The sequence below is a fragment of the Stigmatopora argus genome, chromosome 14 (genome assembly GCF_051989625.1).
Source record: "Stigmatopora argus isolate UIUO_Sarg chromosome 14, RoL_Sarg_1.0, whole genome shotgun sequence".
Taxonomy (NCBI): domain Eukaryota; kingdom Metazoa; phylum Chordata; class Actinopteri; order Syngnathiformes; family Syngnathidae; genus Stigmatopora; species Stigmatopora argus.
The window spans coordinates 13,744,891-13,763,521 of record NC_135400.1 but is presented as its reverse complement, the minus strand read 5'-3'; the positions used below and the strand labels follow the sequence as shown (position 1 = coordinate 13,763,521).

The window sequence follows — 18,631 nt, the reverse complement described above, 5'->3', positions numbered from 1 at the left end:
GACTCTGAATGCACGCAGTCTTGCAACCATAATTCTCCAGCAGTAATTTGGAAAAACACCTTATCAGTCTTTCAAAGCATTGCCCGCCATAATCACCAACACAAAAATGCGGTTGGACTATCCCCAAATGTCCAGCTACTCCCAAAAATTCCCCCCAATCTTGTCCCATACATCCTAAAAGTAATCTACAATCTGTTCTGGCTTTAGTTGCGTGACTTTAACAGGTTATTTTCCCTCTTTGTTTTTTTCTTCCATAGTAATGACCATCATTCCAGCACCTTTGGATTGGACGCAAACTCCCTCTCTCCCCATCTTCCTCCCCGCCATCACGTGTCTTACCTTCTCTCACATTCCCCGGTTCCTCCCCTCCCCTCCCCTCCCACCCTCCCTCCCTCTCTCTCTACCTCCCGTGAGTATCTTCTCCCCTCCGCCTCCCATCTCCCTCACACACTCGGACGGCATCCTCCCCTTCTCACTCATCTTCCCTCATCCACCGGCACATCTCACCTTTCTCATCCCACCGCGTCCCGCCCTCTCCCCCCGACCCTCCCGCCGCCGTCTCGCCGAGCTACACCCCCCATCCCTCCCCTCCGCCCGCCCCCCTACCTCCCCCGTCCCGTCCACCTCCCGACACTCGCTCGCACGTGCCGAGCGGCTGGCCGAGCGGCGGTCGGCGTCACCGTTGGCCGGCGGCGTCCAGCTTCTCGACACCGAGCCCCAGCCGAGGAAGAGGACGCCAACATGGAGCACAGTCACATCTTCCCCGTCTCCACCCCCAACGAAAGCAGCTGGAGCGTGGGACAGCATCCCCCGGAGGCGGCCCACGGGTGTCCCCTCGGACCGCTGCCCGTCATCTACTACAGCGTTCTGCTCTGTCTCGGCCTGCCCGGTAAGAAACGTGCATCTTTTTCACGTGGCGTCTCAAAAGTTGATTTGTTCCCTGCGCGTCGGGCTGACCTTGTGACAAACGCAACCCGCACGTGTCCGTGCACTTTATCACTCGCCGTTCGACCCTCGCCGCTTTGCAAGCATTCCAGATATGCCTTTTTTGTTTTTCAATGTCCGTAAAATGTCCATAAATGCTCTGGGAAAACATGCTTCGGATTTGACCTCTGTGACAAGCGCACCTGGCGAATGAACAACGTCGTTTGATCGGATTCGTTTAGTGTCGCCGTCCCTCGCCGGAATCGCCTAAACGTTATTTCCGCGCGCCACGGGAGGTAAATTGGCGTGTTGGCCCATCTCTCATGTGAGTGACACAGACAGAAGCGTGGAGGTCAGATGAAAGAGGAGGAATGGCGCAGCCCGATTGGGTAAAATTCATAAAAGCGTTTCATGATTACGAGCAGCGCCGGCGATCTTACGCTTATTATGGCGCCGGAGGGGTGCGTAGAAAGGCGTGGGATCACGCAGGCCGCTGCGCAGTTCTGTGGTTGGTAGTTGAAATCCGAGATTTGGGGGTGTTATGTCAAGGTTTTTCTTGAAAGTCAAAGTCATGACCTTATTTGGTCGTCAGAACCGGGCGCGCTTTCATGTCGCAGATAGTCAACTAGGGACACGATTTACCCACTAATCGAGGTTTACCAAAAGTTTATCGTTAATGAAATAGGCCTGACTGCTCTATTCTCGATTATTTTATTTTATTCTAACAACTAATGCATCATCAAATTAACAGATGACTATTTTGATAACTAAATATACTCACTTCATTACAAACTTGACCTAAAAAGTGTAGAATGACTATTTTTCCAGCCTCTCAACAATAATGATTCTCTCATTTCTGTAACTCTCTTCGAAAATTTAATTCATTGAATTCATTTAAACAGTCATATTTCTGCATAATAATAATAAAAATCCAAACAGTGACTCACTTACATCGTTGCATGGTATTGCTAGTCCAAATTTACTCGGAAAATATAATTTTAAGCTAAAATGCACATTTACTGCAAAGTCAATGTGTTGTTTCTATGAGACGATTAATTGACTCATCGCCAAATAATTAGTAAATAGTTGATTTTCAATCCATTTTTTGACCCTACTGTCTTTATGAATGGATGGTATTGTAGGATAGTCGTTAGTGCATTTTTAACACTGCTTGTGCTGGTCAAAGTTGGGGGGTGCTGGAGCCTAGCGGAGTTGACTTTGAGCCAAAGGTAGACGACCCTAAACTGGTCGCCAGTTAGTCATAGGGCCAATTGAAGTCAGGCAAACCATTTTATAGGATAATCCTAGAAAATATCTTTTATTCAAAGGCACATGTGTCAAAGTGGCGGCCCGGGGGCCAAATCTGGCCCGCCGCAACATTTTGTGTGGCCCGGGAAAGTAAGTCATGAGTGCCGACTTTCTGTTTTAGGATCGAATTCAAATGAAGAGTATAGATGTATATTACATTTCCTGATTTCCTCCTTTTAAATCAATAATTGTCATTTTTTAATCCATTTTTTCTGTGTTTTTAGTTCAAAACTCATTTTGTAAAATCTAAAAAAATTTTTTTTTAAAAAGCTAAAATAAACATTGTTTTAGATCTATAAAAAACTGAATATTCAGGGCTTTTTAAAATCTAAATATTATATCTAAAATAATCCGGCCCGCGTGAAATCAAGTTGACGTTAAAGCGGCCCGCCAACCAACCAGAGTCTGACACCCTTGATCAAAGGCAATCAGAGGAGATACCTACTCTCAAGCCAGAGGTTTTAGGTTGAAATCCCAGTGGCAGTGACATTCTCAAGATACAAACCCGCATTTCTCATTTAAGTCAAATCTCTCCGCTCACCTCTTCCCTAATTCTTCCCCTCGAGATGCCGCATGACCAATTGCCTCCGGCGCCCCCATTTTATCCCACCTCACCGCTGCGGCGTTCCCTCCGAACGCGACGGCGGCCGGCTGTTTGTTTAATCAGCATAACCTGAGACAGTGATGGAATCCGGCAACGGTTGTCTGAATTAATGGCCGACTCCGGCGCGGCGGTCCGATACTTTGCGGCGGCCGCCGCAACTTATTCAATCACTCTGACGCCGCTCGTCGCCCTCCAGCCGGGGCCATGAATGTTTCATGAGCGAGGTGTGATCCGCGGATGGGTTCAACGCCATTGACGGCGACGGGCGCTCGATCCATTCGAACCGGGATGGCTCCCAATTCGAATGGATCGGAGCTTTGTCGCATCTGCTTTTCGTATTTGACCTTTCAGGGAGGTCACGTTGATCGCGCCGGTGTAAGGGCGGCTGAGGGTGATGGGAAATGAGATTACGTGCAGTCAAGTAGCGGGAAATGATTACTAAACCCCCCCGACATGGCGTACGTACGCACGACGGGGGATAAAAGACAGTCGGTTGCTATCAGAAGAAAGATGGGGGATTTTTAATAAAGGGCAAAACAGTCAAGTTGCACCTTTGCGCTATAAAGGGAGATGAGGGGAGGGGGGGGGGGTTTACGGGGGTGTTGCAGACAGCAGCTGAGCTGAGACAAATTGTCACCTTTTTAATTAATGGCGTCACCATTCTGATTTGACCCCATTAAATAAAAAGTTATTTTGCCATGGCGTAGAAATGAAAGCTTACAGCAGTTACATCCCGTTTTAATACTTTTTGGATTAAGATTGAAAATACCTGAATTGACATTTGTACAATTTGGACCTCACTCATTGTGAATATTGATTAGAAATGCTTCATTTTTTTACAAAAAACATAACTCTGACTCACTCATTCATACTGTAAAACACAAACGCAGTGCCAAATTCAAAGAAATTTCAAATCCACTCTTCTGTAGACTTTGTTATGAACACAAGAGCTCAAGCTCACAATTGGCAGCAGTTGTTGCAAATGAAAATGACTGGAAAATCACCTGTGGTGTGAACATCAAATCTAACACTGCACAATTATCACTGTCTGAGTATTAGTCATCATCACCAAAATATCTGCCTCGTGATCATTTTCTTTAACTCCCCAGCTGCCATTCACTGCAACAGCCCTTCAATACCTTTTGCCTGGGGGGGCCCAGCAGCATATGGTTGCTGTCGGGCCCCCCAGTCAAAAGGAATTGGAGGGCTATTGCCATTCATTCCATGAAATCGCATCAGTTGCAAGCAATGCAATCGCCAAAATATAGTGTTTTCATAAATGTGTGCCGGTCGGTGCTCATAATGCATCCCAATGTTCCGCAGTCCCCATAAACACAACATGTTTAAGTATTAATGTCATCTTGCCCACCTCTTGTCTTATATAAGATTTTTCCAACCCGGTTCATAGTGGCAAAAATTCTATTTTGTTTTGAAGTCGGCCATCAAACGACAAAATTCAACACTTTCCCCAGCTGTCATGAATAATTCTCATATCATACTTGTCAGTTTCCATTCGATTTTGAACGGTAGTTGTCAAACAAGAAATAACGACCCGGATTAATATACCGTTTTACATCTAGTATATCATTTATTACACCTGTCCTAGAAATATTCTGACGTTTGGAATATGAATAAACTACTAGACCAGGGGTCGGGAACCTTTTTGATGGAAAGAGCCATAAACAATTCATATTTTTTTAAATGTTAATCCTTGAGAGCCATGCTCCGAATTTAAAAGTCAACATACATGAAAATGTGTGCCTTTTTTAGTCACTACACCACTTTTAAAGTACAAAAAGTCCCTGAATTCTTTTGACAACATTGTTACGTTGTTGCTAATCAATGAGTATCAATGAGAAAATCCATACAAAAGAGTGTAATGGGAAAAAAAATGATTATAAGGCGCTGGGGTAGTGTCAATGCCATAATTCCAACGTAACGCTCCTATTCATGCGCTTTCTCACCAGCAGTTTCCATAGTTTACCTCACAGGTTAGTGGAGAGCCATATGCACCCATCAAAAGAGCCCTATGTGGCTCCCGAGCCATAGGTTCCCTACCCCTGTACTAGACTGTAGGAAAAATTCAAATTTAAAAAAATCCTGAGTACGTCGATAAAGATTCAACTCTATTATCTTCCACATAAAAGTCAAATAAAATAAACGCTTATTTAGGTCGTAGCTGCCGAGCGCTTAACACCCCGGATTTTTTCCACGCGAGGCCAAAGCGAGCGTCGAGGCACTTAATGAAGGGATCGCCCTGATTGATTTTCAGTTTAAGCTATCGATCCGCCAATCTCGGGCGGCGTGACGACGTTGGCGTGTTCTCGTTAACGGAAAGAAGCCAAAGAGGACGCCACGATTGTGCTATTGTTGTTACACAAGTGGGAAAATGAATATTCGGTTAAAAATCAATGAACGCCCGACGTGTCTGGTGTACAATCGGGAGGCCTGCGCCAAAGGCGAGCGTTTGAAGCCGTAAATCTGCGCTGCTGTTTAGGCTCACTTTGTTTGAACAGCTGACAGCAAAAGCCAGAAAAAGCCTCAACGTTTCCCCGACAGCTACAGTAGCTTTCTCTTACGGAAACACCTCGATTGACCTCATATTTGGCTGATTCGCTCCAAGATAAACAGGGTTTAGACCGAGGTGAAAGCCTCGCTAGCTCATGTAAAGTCGCCTCCTGATTGTATTGCAAGAGCAGTAAAGCTGGAGTTGAACACGAAAGGTAGCTTCGGGCCACTGAAGATCACTGCAGTGGCGTCAATATTTCACCTGCAGTAAACTCACCTGATCGTCTTAATGTGCTGTTTTTGTTTGCGCCATCTTTTTTCGTCATAATTCATATGCAGTGGATTCACTCACAAGCTCCTACATTTTAAATATACTCACTCATTCATCCACCTAGTGATAAAATATACTATTAAAACTCATTCAATTGCAAACACAAGTTCACTAAAATACCCACTTCCATTATATAAATACAGTGGTACCTCGAGATACGAGCTTAATGCGTTCCAGGACTGAGCTCGTATGTCGATTTTCTCGTATCTCAAACGAACGTTCCCATAGAAATGAACTAAAAACAAATTAATTCGTTCCAACCCTCTGAAAAAAACACCCAAAACAGGATATTGGATGGGAAAAACATTTGTATTTGTTCTAATTCGCCATCTATTGACAAAGTAACAAATAACTAGTGGTTTAATAGTACTAAAATGTGTTTAATACTACTAAAATTAGACGGATTTCGCGGAGGGGAGAGAGAGGGATGGGGGGCTTTCGGTGTTTACTTTTTGCACGGCAACGCGCTCGTAACATAACATAAACAAATTTAAATGAACTTGGATTACGATGCAGACACACTCAAAAATAAGTTTAATCTAACTTTACACTAAACTTAATTCTAATTTTGTTTAAAATGTTGATACCTTTATTCTCCTGGGTTGGCTCTATTTGCCCCGCCTCCACCCTGACTTTCAGATGCAACCTATCGAGGGTTGTTTGCTTTTGTATTCCCTTCAAAATATTCCCAAAATGATGCACACAAATGTCCTCACAATAGGATAACGCACGACCACTTGCCAACGAGAAGCATATATACTATATATATATATATATATATATATATATATATATATATATATATATATATATATATATATATATATATATATATATATATATATGTATATATATAACTCATCATTTAAATTCACCCATACGCAATAGACACTCACAAACACTGACTCACTCATTTAGAAAAAATGACTGATTTCAATTCAATCGCTAACCTCAAAAACTTTTGCCCACTGACTCATTGACTGACTCATTCGATCCCTCTCTTAAATAAGAAAAAAATCATTTAAATTCACAATCTCACATTGCGTAGACTCACTTTATTCCATGTACTCACTCATTCACCCACTTAATCAAGCATTTCAATTCCACTCACTTGCCAACATATTTTTTTTTCAATACAATCACAAATTCACTGAAATGCCCTCACTCCCAATTCACTCAAATAAAATAAATAAAAACACCACTATACACCCTAAAGCCATTTTAATGTTGTTTTAGATTAGATTAGATAACTTTATTCATCCCGTATTCGGGAAATTTCATTGTCACAGTAGCAAGAGGGTGAGAATACAGACACAGAAAAATACATTGTAGACATAGATAAATAGGTAATAAATAAGTTGGTTAAACTGGGGAAAAATGATTACAAATGCTTAAGTTTGAGTGGCATTAGATGTTATTAGACAATATTCTTAATTCCAGCATGAAATGCTTGAAACCGAGGGGATCCGCAATGTCAGGGCAAAAGAATGATTCTAGATTTGGCGTTCTGGGTATTTGTTTTGTATTCCAAGTCATCTTTGGTAATGAGGATAATCAAATAGCGCGTTGGCCTTCTAATGAAGAGCCGGCTTTGTCTTGGTCAGGGCAATCAAATATGCAAAAATAATGAGAGCGCCGTCTTGAATCCCTGTGAGGAGATTTGTCTGCTGTCTTTCTTCTTGCTTAATGACCACACATCACGCGTGCTTGTCCTCAAGGGGGAAATGTTCCTTGCTTATTTCATCCAGTTGGGTTTCTTTTCCTTTTTTTATTTAATGCTTTGCACCTGTGATGCGACTGCTTTTTTGCATTAAGAGCTTCGAACCTGCTTTCTGTCCATTCTGACACTTAAAGGAGACAAAAGGGACCCAGAAAAAAAGAGCTTGTCATCATCACAAAGTGCATGTGACCTTTAAAAGCCGGCTTTGATATTCACCCTTTCTGCGCGTGGTTTTTTTTAGCCACGTCGTCAGGCTCTTTTGTATTATTATTTTTTCTGTTACATCCTTCCTTCTCCCTCAATCAGCTCGTTTCTTAGTTTGATTTTCTACTGCGCTCTCGTTAGCTTCTTAGAAACTCATTTTTTTTTTTTTTTTCCAAACGACTTGCGAGGGAAAATATTTCATTGGAAATTTTTGAGGGGTTCTGTGAAGTCATTTTGATGATTTTCTTCGAAATTCATGAATTGTCGTCACTGCTTGATTATTACTTCAAGTTAAAATATGACTTCAAGTCAATTGGTTTCCCATTTTAGCAAGGACCAATACTTTTAAAAGGCACTTTTTAAACATGTTGACGTTATTTAAGCTGCCGAAAAATGAGGAAATAATAATTAATTAATTTTTCAAACACTATTTTATGGACATTTAACCACAACTACTATTTAACAATTATTTTAATGACATTAGCATCAGAGCTAGCAATGTTGACTGACAGTCAGTGAGCTCTTTTTAAGCCCTAGTAACATTACGTCACTATTATTTATATTTATACCCGTTAAAATTTGCCAGGCTTGTTAACAACAGTCTTTACTTACATTATAATTCATTTTAATTTGACATTACAGGAGCTTTAAGGGAAGGGCTGGGTTTCCATCTCCTTGGTAACGTCACAGATTTTTAATTGGTGTTAATCGACGTCATAGAGAACATGTTGGTGGCGATAGATGTCCAATCCATTTGAACTGGGAGGGCTAATCAAATGCTTTTTTTCGATGTTACAGAGTTTCTTCACGTGGCGTATTTTTGTCACCGCTATAAACAGGCGCTTTGTTAGTTTTGGCATCACCTGAGCCGCCGTTGCCGAGAATGAGTCAGACGGGTTACACGTCCCGCCGCCGTCGTCTCACGCTGTGTCTTCACTTAACGTCAACGGAGCCTGGCCTCGTTATAGCTCGAGAGCAGCAGGAGTGGCGCGAGGGCACGACAAGAACCCGCAGGCGTATAGACGGGAAGGGGTGACCTATGCAAACCCACACGTGCGCAAAAGACACAATGAAACGCACACTGGGTCCCATTATCTGTCCCACAGGTCGTTGTAATGGCCTCTCCGCTGGAGACAACCCCTCTTATTACCCGAGTTTACAGATGGGGACATTTTGAAAGTGCACCTCTGTGTGTGTGAGTCAAAGTCAATCCACACGTCCAAGAAACCTTTTCTCGCCGAGAGAGGACTAATTTAAGACGAGGCCCTTTTTTTGTCACCTTAAATCTGCAAAAATGACGAGCGGTTTCATCCCCAACGCGACCACTAAGGTGACGTCGTTCATTAAAACGGCTCGGGCGAGCTCGCCGCCGCCGAAATGGAAATGTCAAACTCGCCGAGAATCCCTTTTGTCCGTCTCAGGGGAGCCCAGCGACGGCATTCGGGCGCCACCGCCGTTTTACCGATGCTTCGGTTTTTCTTGGGGAATTTGCCGGGCAAAGCAAGATAATTGGCAAGTGGATTGGAGAAAGGTCAATTCAATGATGGCGACTCCATAAAAAAAACACATCAAGATTCAACGGACAGAACGCTAAATGCTAGCGTGAACTAACTCGACCTGCATTTCTCGCCATTGAATGGAAACCAGATGAAGAAAAACAAGTCATGACCCCTTAATGAAAACAAAGTCGATAAAGTAATCGCATACCTGTCAACCTCTGCCGATAACTGCCCTTATAAATGATTATGATTCCCCTTACAAACCCCCCAAAAACCTTACAAACACCGTACGACTCAGTCGTACGGTGTTTGTAAGGTTTTTGGGGGGTTTGTAAGGGGAATCATAATCATTTATAAGGGCAGTTATCGGCAGAGGTTGACAGGTATGTAATCGATTCAAATTTCACCTGAGAGCCATTCAACTCTGGCATGGCATCATCACGTGACTGTTGATCCCAAATTTCTGTCTTAAAGTACCCAAGTTTGTCATCCTGAAGTCCAGCAAGGACGCTGTAAATGGCGCTGAATTTGTCATTTTTAATTAGCCGAGAGTGGCTGCGAAGTGCCATGTCAAAGACTTAAAGATGGCCGCTTTTAATCCTATCTCCCTTCTATTAAGAACCCTGGGGCGGGACCACCGCAACACACCCAAAACAAGACACTTAGCTAAGTGCAGTCCATGGCGGAATGCAAATCAATGACAAAATGCATTTCATCAGTTACGAGATTGGCACGGCACCAAATGGATTGGACGTCGATCCCCGTCAATGGCGGACAATCGGAGTAATGTTTCTTGTCCGGCAAGCTGACGCCGTCGAGATGATGCGAGCACAAAATTGAGGGCAGGTGACGTGTCAGGCCTTCCAAAACAAACAATAGCCAATAGCGCTGCTGCTGTCTGCTGCGCAAAAAAGTTATTGCTGTGATAAATCTTTCAGAGGATTTCTTCTTCTACTTGGCAAAAAAAAGGGAAGACAGCCCAGAATGATGGGATGTCCTTGTGTTTTGTTTATAGGAGCTCTGTTGCCAGAGGCAAAATCTTTTAAGTGTTTTGCCAAAGGCACAGACAGGTGATTTTGCTACGACACAAAAGATGTAGCTAGAGTGAGGCAAATGGGTTTAGACATAACAAATTCATTTACTTAGTGTGTATATAGATGCTATTATTCTCACAAAAAAGTTTTTTTTACCTGAACTGCAAACCAAAAGTTGCAATGGATGGTGTCAGTTAATGAATTGTTACTCATCACAAACCAGCACGCGTACTGTAACAAAATTAAGAAAACTATGATACGTAATGTCTAATTTGACAAATTTATACAACCACAACCCCTAAAAATATCGCAACATTTGACCAATTATTCCGTCGTAAGCTACTAAAGAAAGAAATTTTTAAGTAATTTAATTTTCCAAAACAGTGATCAAGTACCACCAAAATATGAGTTGGATTGAATTGGATTGGATTGGATTGGATAACTTTATTCATCACGTATTCGGGAAATTTCGCTACTCATGACCACTTCAACTTCCAAAAATATCAGATTGGTCCCCTTAATATTCCCCCAAATATGCATTAAAACAACGTTTCTATATATATACAAAGCATTTTGTCCTACTGAGTAAATCTTCAAAAATATGACTTCAAAATGCATAATGCCACAATTTCAATGACTTACAACTGCCAGTAGATGGCTTTGTTTCCCAATCTAAATTTGAGGCTATTTTTGGCAGGATTGGATAACTTTATTCATCCCGTATTCGGGAAATTTCATTGTGACAGTAGCAAGAGGGCAAACAAAATCTAACCTACCCTCGCTCCCCTAATAAAATAGATTCAAATTTTGTTTTACCAGTGGAATAATATAAATAATAACTAACTCCATCCTTGCACAAAATGTTCCGTCAGACGCTTTAAAATGGCTGACACTCGTTAGTCTACTCCGCCATCCCAGGCGAACTAAAACATTCAGCTTTTGCCTGGCTTTGTGTCTACTTGCTATGTTAGCACATTGTCTCTTTTCCAAGTGGCAACCTACTAACATCCTAAACTCTGTTTCCCCTTCATCCGCATCTGTCATTCACCCCTTTCCTATCATTCCCTACTAACTGGTCGCGCCCATTCCCATTCCGACCCACCCACCTACCCACCTCCAGCGAACATCCTGACGGTGGTCATCCTGTCCCAGCTGGTGCTGCGTCGTCAGAAGTCGTCTTACAATTACCTGTTGGCGCTGGCGGCCGCCGACATCATGGTCCTGCTGCTCATTGTCTTTGTGGACTTCATCCTGGAGGACTTCATTCTGGCCACGCCCCTCCCGCCCTCCGTCAACAGCGCCGTTCAGGTCTTGGAGTTCTGCTCCATCCACACCTCCATCTGGATCACCGTCCCCCTCACCGTGGACCGCTACATCGCCGTTTGCCACCCGCTGCGCTACCACACCGTCTCCTACCCGGCCCGCACGCGGAGGGTGATCTTCGCCGTTTACGTCGGCTGCCTGCTGTCGGCCGCGCCCTACTACTGGTGGCCCGAGCTGTGGCACGGCTCGAGCGGCGCCGAAGTCGGCGCCCGGACGGCGGCCCACCACGTCCTGGTGTGGGCCCACTGCGCCACCGTCTACCTCCTCCCCTGCGGCGTCTTCTTCACCCTCAACGCCGTCATCGTACGCAAGCTCCGCCGGCGGCGAAGCTGCTTCCGGATGCGCGGCTACTCCACCGGCAAAACCACGGCCATCCTGCTGGCCATCACCTCCATTTTCGCCGTGCTGTGGGCACCCCGTACCCTCATGATCCTTTACCACTTCTACTCGGCGCCTCCGGCCTCGCCCGGCGCCGGCCGCCTCCTTCACGTTCTGACGGACCTGGCCAACATGCTAGCCTTGCTCAACACCGGCGTCAACTTTTTCCTCTACTGCTTCATCAGCAAGCGTTTCCGGGCCATGGCGGCCAACGTTCTCCACGCGCTGATCCACTGCCGGAAGCATCCAAAACCGTTTTACGCCAGCCACAATTTCTCCATCACGAGCAGTCCCTGGATCTCTCCGGCTAACTCCCACTGCATCAAAATGTTGGTGTACCAGTACGACAAGAACGGGAAGCCCATTTGTATTTCCTCTTGAGGGCTCGGGTTCCATCACCCGATGGATATTTCCATCCCCGCAAACCACGGCCGACGACAACGGCACCATTTCCCGATCTGACCGTGCTCAGATCACAAAAGTTGCTACCAGCATCTCTTAGCAAAAAAATCCAGTCTCCACACTCTTGAACACTGACCAATCCCGCCCCCCTTTCCCCTCCTTTACGGGTCACCATCTGTACCCGCCAAGTCGAATCCCGACGGGAGACGTAAGAACCTTTGTTGCCACGAGTTCAGCGGTCGGCGACTTTGAACACCTGCTACGTTGCGTGCCAGAATGTTCCAGTTAGTCCGATCTAGATCGTAACAACGTAAAAGGCTTCTTTCTGATTTTATGACGCAGAAGAGTCTCTTCTACGCTCTATGGAACATTTTATCCGTCTGGTGCTCGTACTGGAGGTTCTAAACCCGTGGTGACCACTCCGTATATCGTCGGTCTAATGTGTATCCAAGATAGACTGTTACTGTAGCTTCACCAAGTTGTTCAGTGCTATGGCCGTGAGCTAGTTATCGTCGTTTCCAGTATTAGGAAGAGGAAATTTCTGCCATTAGTGGATAGTCCTCTCTGAACTAATAATGGCCCTGGATGATTAACCGCCAGCCATCACCTGGACCAAAATATTGAATGTAATTGAATGTCTCGTTAACCCTTTATCAACCCGTTTGGGACGAGGTAAAAGCCTTGTTTCCACTAAGCAAAACAGTTTTTTACAGATTTTGAACAACTAAAAGCGGTTTGTTATTTAAATCGGCAACACGGCGGCGTTTAGGTTTAAATTATCGGCTCGGGCTTTATGTGGGGTTTTGCGTTTTTCTCCCCGTGCTTGCGTGCATTTTTTTCGGTGATTGCATCATCTACTACGAGTCAAAATTTTACACGTGAAGGGGAATTATTGGTACTCTTTTGTAACAGGTACAAGTCAACACACTATAAAAAGGATTGTTGGTTTAAGATGTCACATACAAGTAATATATAGTATAGTATTTAAATATATAGACATATTGTAAATGATAATATACGCTATAGTATGCACACGTCATATTCTTCATCCTCTGCAAGGAGCTGAGTCTCTATGCAGGTAAAAAATTAGTCTTGTATTGCCCCAGCTGACCAAGACAGGCATAGAAATGGTTTAATTCTTTTTATATTTCAAACTAAAAGAAATATAAATGATCTTATATAGTGCTATGAATCCATGACATTGGAACAGATTAATGCCATTCCCGTTTATACTCCGATACAAATGACTTTAGATGGAAGCGATTTGAGTTAGGAGTGCATTTGCCAGCAAAGTTAAACTTATCTCAAGGCATCCTTGAGCGAGGTTTCCCAAGTTCAGGCATTTTTCTTTTCCTTTGTTTTGTTTTGTTTTATTTTCAAGTTCATTGATTTGCCATTGAAAGCAATCTACATTCAAACCCAGTTCAAATGGATTGGATGCTTATTGCCGTCAACGCTAGCTAATGAGCTAATGACCTTGTGCGTTTTTTTCTTCTTCTCCTCTTGGCTGTCTGGGTTACATTTCCTGCCCGTTCATTGTCGGAAATCTATCTTCCACGTCATAGGAAGTGAGCGCGTCGAGTCTGTAAATGTGTCCCGCAGACACCTTCAGGCCTCGCCATCATCCATTCATCAGTCGCCGATTTCTTAATACCCGACCGCAGGGATTAGACACATCCGTCGGATGGACAAAAAGCCCAGAGGTCGATGGACGCGGGCTGATTGAGTTGAGATCTTCACATTCAAACATTATTCCGCATAGGTATTCCAGCTTGGCAATTAATTACACAAATTCAATTAAAAAGTTGTTGTTTTTTAACCTTTTATAGTGACCGCATAGCCAGCAAAATGCTGTTTGTGTTATTAGTCAGCTTACTTGGGGTATGATTTTTACATATTTTTGAAGGTCATGTTTTGGTGTTGGATTTGTGCCATAATTACATGTACAGAATGCTAAATAACGAGCATTTTAGTGTGTTTTGAGCAAAAAAAAAACCTCTTCTCTTAGCATAAAATTGTGCGGAACAATTTTGGCCCAAATGAATCCAAACAAAAGTAAGCGGCAAACCTATACATAAACATATTTTGAAATACTGGTACTAACATAACACTTGCAATGTTATCAACCAATTTCTTCCTATGAATAATAAGCAGCCAATCACAATTCACCCTGCATTGTGAATACTGAATTACACATACAGGGAAAAAAAATAACATTTCAACAAAACAGAATGAGGATTTCTAGCAAAAAGACCATGTTTTTGTGCGAAAAACATTCTTATTCACATAGAGCACATGTGTCAAAGTGGTGGCCCGGGGGCCAAATCTGGCCTGCCGGATCATTTTGTGTGGCCCGACAAAGTAAATGATGAGTGCCAACTTTCTGTTTTAGGATGAAATTCAAATGAAGATTGTAGATTATTTCCTGTGTTTCCTCATTTTAAATCAATAATTGCAAAAAAATGTACTAATTTGAATCAATTAGCACGATCGAGAAAGCTGTCAATTTATTAATCGATTAATTTTGGCAGCCTAGTTGGAAGACATAACGGCCCTCCGGATGTCATCCAGTTTGACACCCCTGACATAGAGCATCTACTTATGTGCTCAAAACACGCTTTTTTACCGAAAAATTTCCATTTCACACACAACTGTGGCACAAATTCAATACCATAGCCAAATACTGAATCCAAATTATTAGAAAAAAAAACTCAATACATGCCAACTTTCAAAACATTAACAGAAATTATTTTGATTCCCGGAAAGCTGCAAAGTCAATAACACGAAGAATGTTATTTCCGCGGTCCGTTCCGACTCATAAATGCCACATGTTGGCAATTTATTTATTTTTATTCCCGCCTAGCTAAAGCGCAACAGTTAAGGATCCTCCAGTCTCCTTCCATTAAGTCTAACAGCTCCCCAGTTTCTCTTCAGTCACGCGTCAGAACGGACGAGGAGTCCAGCTATTCCAATCGGCGTGTTTTTGTTCCACTCAAATTGATTTTTCTTCAAATTACAAGGCGAAAGAGGGAGTCGGCCTCGCCACCTGCTCCTCTGCTTCCTCCCGTTGTTCCACAAGCACTCTTTGCTTCCACTTTATGTCTGACCCACCTGCGCTGACGTTTTTTTTTTTCAACTGCCTTCTTTACCTGTAGAATGAAATGAAAGTCTGCCCTTCTATAGTCAACAAATGAACGTTTATTTTCGCGTTCGAATAGAAATCACATGTTTCTTAGTGTTATTTCACCCTGTGCTTTACATGCTCGCTGGAAATAGGCATTGCAAACAAAAATAATGCGCTAAGAAAAGATGAATGTGAATGTTTAGTAACCATGGCATCACTCTTTTACAGGTTAAAAAAAGACGTTTGCAAATCATTTTTATTTGTATGCATTAGAAGGATAATCTTTTAAGGAGGACTAGAGATATCTGAGAATACTTATTTTTTAAATCTTTTGGTTTTTCTAACGATATAAAAATAAAATAAAAATAATTAAAGAAATTCAAAATCATTTGCAGAATATTTACCCTCATTTTTAAATAGTGACAATTTTTTTAAAGAAAGGTTTCAAAAGAATATTTGTTATTGTTGGATTTAAAATGTTGAAAATATTTGGGTTAGCGACATAATCATAAAGATACTAAATAACAAGGGAGACAATATTTTCTGGTTAAGCTTAAAGAAGAGAATCTGAACAATTAATCGACATAGCTGCTGATTCATTTGATAAATAATTTCTTTTGGATTTATCACGTGAGGCCGCATTTAGAACAGTAAAAAAATAATGAAAAAAAAGCTTTCCACTGAATTATTTTTATGATAATTACAGCTTTAAAAAAAACCGTTCCCTACAATTACCAGCCAAACGGAATCAGATTCACACACAGCAATGGTAGACTTAAGTTTGCGCTGGCATTTTTAACAAGTCGTACAGTCATTTGTGCTCTTTAGAGCCATGTTAATGTGACATTTGCGTCAGAGGGTGTCTCTTCCTTCCCTAGACGATTGGGAATGGAGCAGACACACTGGAAAACCAAAAAAAAAAAAAAAAAAAAACAAGAACTGAGCGGTTAGGCGGGTGAGAAATACCAGTTTTTGTTACCTGTATGTTTCCTTTATCCAGTAGCAAGAACTATTCGAGGTGAAAGTTCAAATGCAGGGGCACGTGTCCGCATTTTCTTCTTTTTCAGTACCTACCGTTAAAAAAAACATATTTCACAGTTTTGGGGTCAAGGGTTAAATCCCATGTAAGCCCTCAGTGTATGGAGATTGCATGTTCTTGCGTGGGTTTTCTCCGGGTAGTCTTGTTTTCTCCCACATCCCCAAAACATGCATGGTAGGCTGGTTGAACACTCTAAATTGCCCCCTAGCTATAATTTATTGTCTTTTGTCTCCTTGTGCCCTGCGATTGGATCGCCACCGATTTAGGCTCCAGCACCCCCCGCGACCCGTGTGAGGATGAGCGATTCAGAATGACTGAATATTTGATGAATATATTTATATATTTTTGGCTAGTGGTAACTTCTATATTTGAAGTGACAAAAGATTTGTAAAAAAATTTAATATAGGCGGCTCGGTGATGAGTGGATACCCGGTCGGCCTCACAGTAGGAGATCTGGGTTCAAATCCAGATTGGTCCACCTGTGTGGAAATTGCATGTTCTCCCCTGGCCTGCATTTTCTCCGAGTACTCCGGTTTTCTCCCACATTCCAAAAGACATGATAGGCTGATTGGACGCTGTAAATTGCCCATAGGTATGAATGTGAACGTGAATGGTTGTTTGTCTCCTTGTGCCCTTCAGGGTGTCCCCCGCCTCTGGCCCGAAGTCAGCTGGGATGGGCTCCAGCACCCCCTGCGACCCTGGTGAGGATAAAATGAGATGAGATGAGATGAGATGATAATTTAAATATATTTAATTGCGCAGTAAAGAGTACACCCGACTATTGACTGTAATCTGCGCGTGTCAACGTTTTAATATTGAATAATCCGATGAAAGTACCAATAATGGTCAAACGATAACCACGTTAAAAAATTTGCTCGGGTAAATAGAGAATAAAATGGTTAGAATGTCGATTTTTTTTTTGTCTGGTTAAAGCCGAGTGTGTAAATTCAGTGTTTTGGAAGGCGTAGCTGGAAATGGCGCTGTTGCCTTTTGCGCTTGAAATCTTCACATCTTCAATCAATCACAAGAGGAAATGATATTTTTTCTCGCTGTCTCCTAACGCTAGTGTGCATGAGTGTGTGTCGGTGTGAGCGCTACACAGAGAGAAGCTTTAACAAGTCAAGTAGGAATGTATCAAATCAAATATGTATTCTTGATAAATGGCGACTATATGACAGCTAGAATGACATACAGCACAGTATTGTAAAACCACGTGTTTGTGAATGTACAATCCGATGCTTTTCGAGTGGTGATTTTCTACTCAATGACGTTTTCGAAGGAGTCTTTGACCTCCATCAATGCCTGTTTCGTTCCAACAAACAAACTTTGTTTTTAGATTGTACAGGAGTGACTTTAGGCTTGCATAATTAACTGTTTCCTGCTAATGAATGTATTATCGACTTCTAGGTTATGTATTATCGTGACGTGGGAAATGCAGAAAAGACAATATTTTTATGGAGGAAATAAAAAGCAGTATCTCTAAAAAATGGGATGCTTGTCTTGTTTGTCTAATATTGACTCCAGACTTTAATACAGAAATACGTACTATGACTCTATCTTGTTTGTCGCAATAGTCTCAAGGACTTTTTTACAACATCATCTAAAAACTCATTAGGGTTTAATTTCAGTGGATGGAATAAAAAATCCTCGTGCACCTGCGGCTTAGCATCCACACGCAGTTCTCTACTTTATTTATGTTTATTCATATTACACGTGTTCCGCATGAGCTTCCATGCATTGTGTATATTAAAGCAAAGCCGTCCGGTATTTTATACTGCAAGCCCACTCTTCATTTAAAGACGCAGTGGAGGAATAGATTGGAGATTAACACGTGCAATCGGATCCATCCTCAGTCATTTATCATGGCGGCTGTTAGCGTCTTTGGAAATGAATGCGCATGTCCGACGGTAGCGTTGTTTCACATGCGAAGGGTGACAAACGTGGCGTACGCTACAAGCAACAGGATGCGTGTAAAAATGCACGTAATGATGGATGACTTCCAAATTGTTGACAATTTAAATGATTGGAAATCAAGTGGTTGAATAAAGTGTCCATTTTTGTTAACTATGCTAATAGTGTATTATTTAGCATTTTTGAGAGACATTAAATACTGTATAATACATAATATAATAATAGACGATTGTATGTAGTGCAAACGTGTGCTTGTAGAGATAATATTAGCATAAGAAAGATGGAGAATATAAATGACTGTAAAATACATTTATAAATTAGT

At 42.3% G+C, this 18,631-nt stretch overlaps 1 protein-coding gene across 2 annotated transcripts; it reads left to right on the top strand.

Annotated features, from left to right (window-relative positions):
* Positions 1–262: 262 nt before the first annotated feature.
* Positions 263–16,027, top strand: gpr139 (G protein-coupled receptor 139). Of its 2 annotated transcripts, none has more exons than XM_077618902.1 (2): positions 263–889; positions 11,253–16,027. In XM_077618902.1, the coding sequence occupies exons 1-2, from the start codon at positions 742–744 to the stop codon at positions 12,212–12,214; spliced, it is 1,110 nt and encodes a 369-aa protein (XP_077475028.1). In that variant the 5' UTR covers positions 263–741; the 3' UTR covers positions 12,215–16,027. The 2 variants fall into 2 exon arrangements, with proteins under 2 accessions (XP_077475028.1, XP_077475029.1); XM_077618903.1 differs by lacking the exon at positions 263–889 and adding an exon at positions 912–1,249.
* Positions 16,028–18,631: the final 2,604 nt, after the last annotated feature.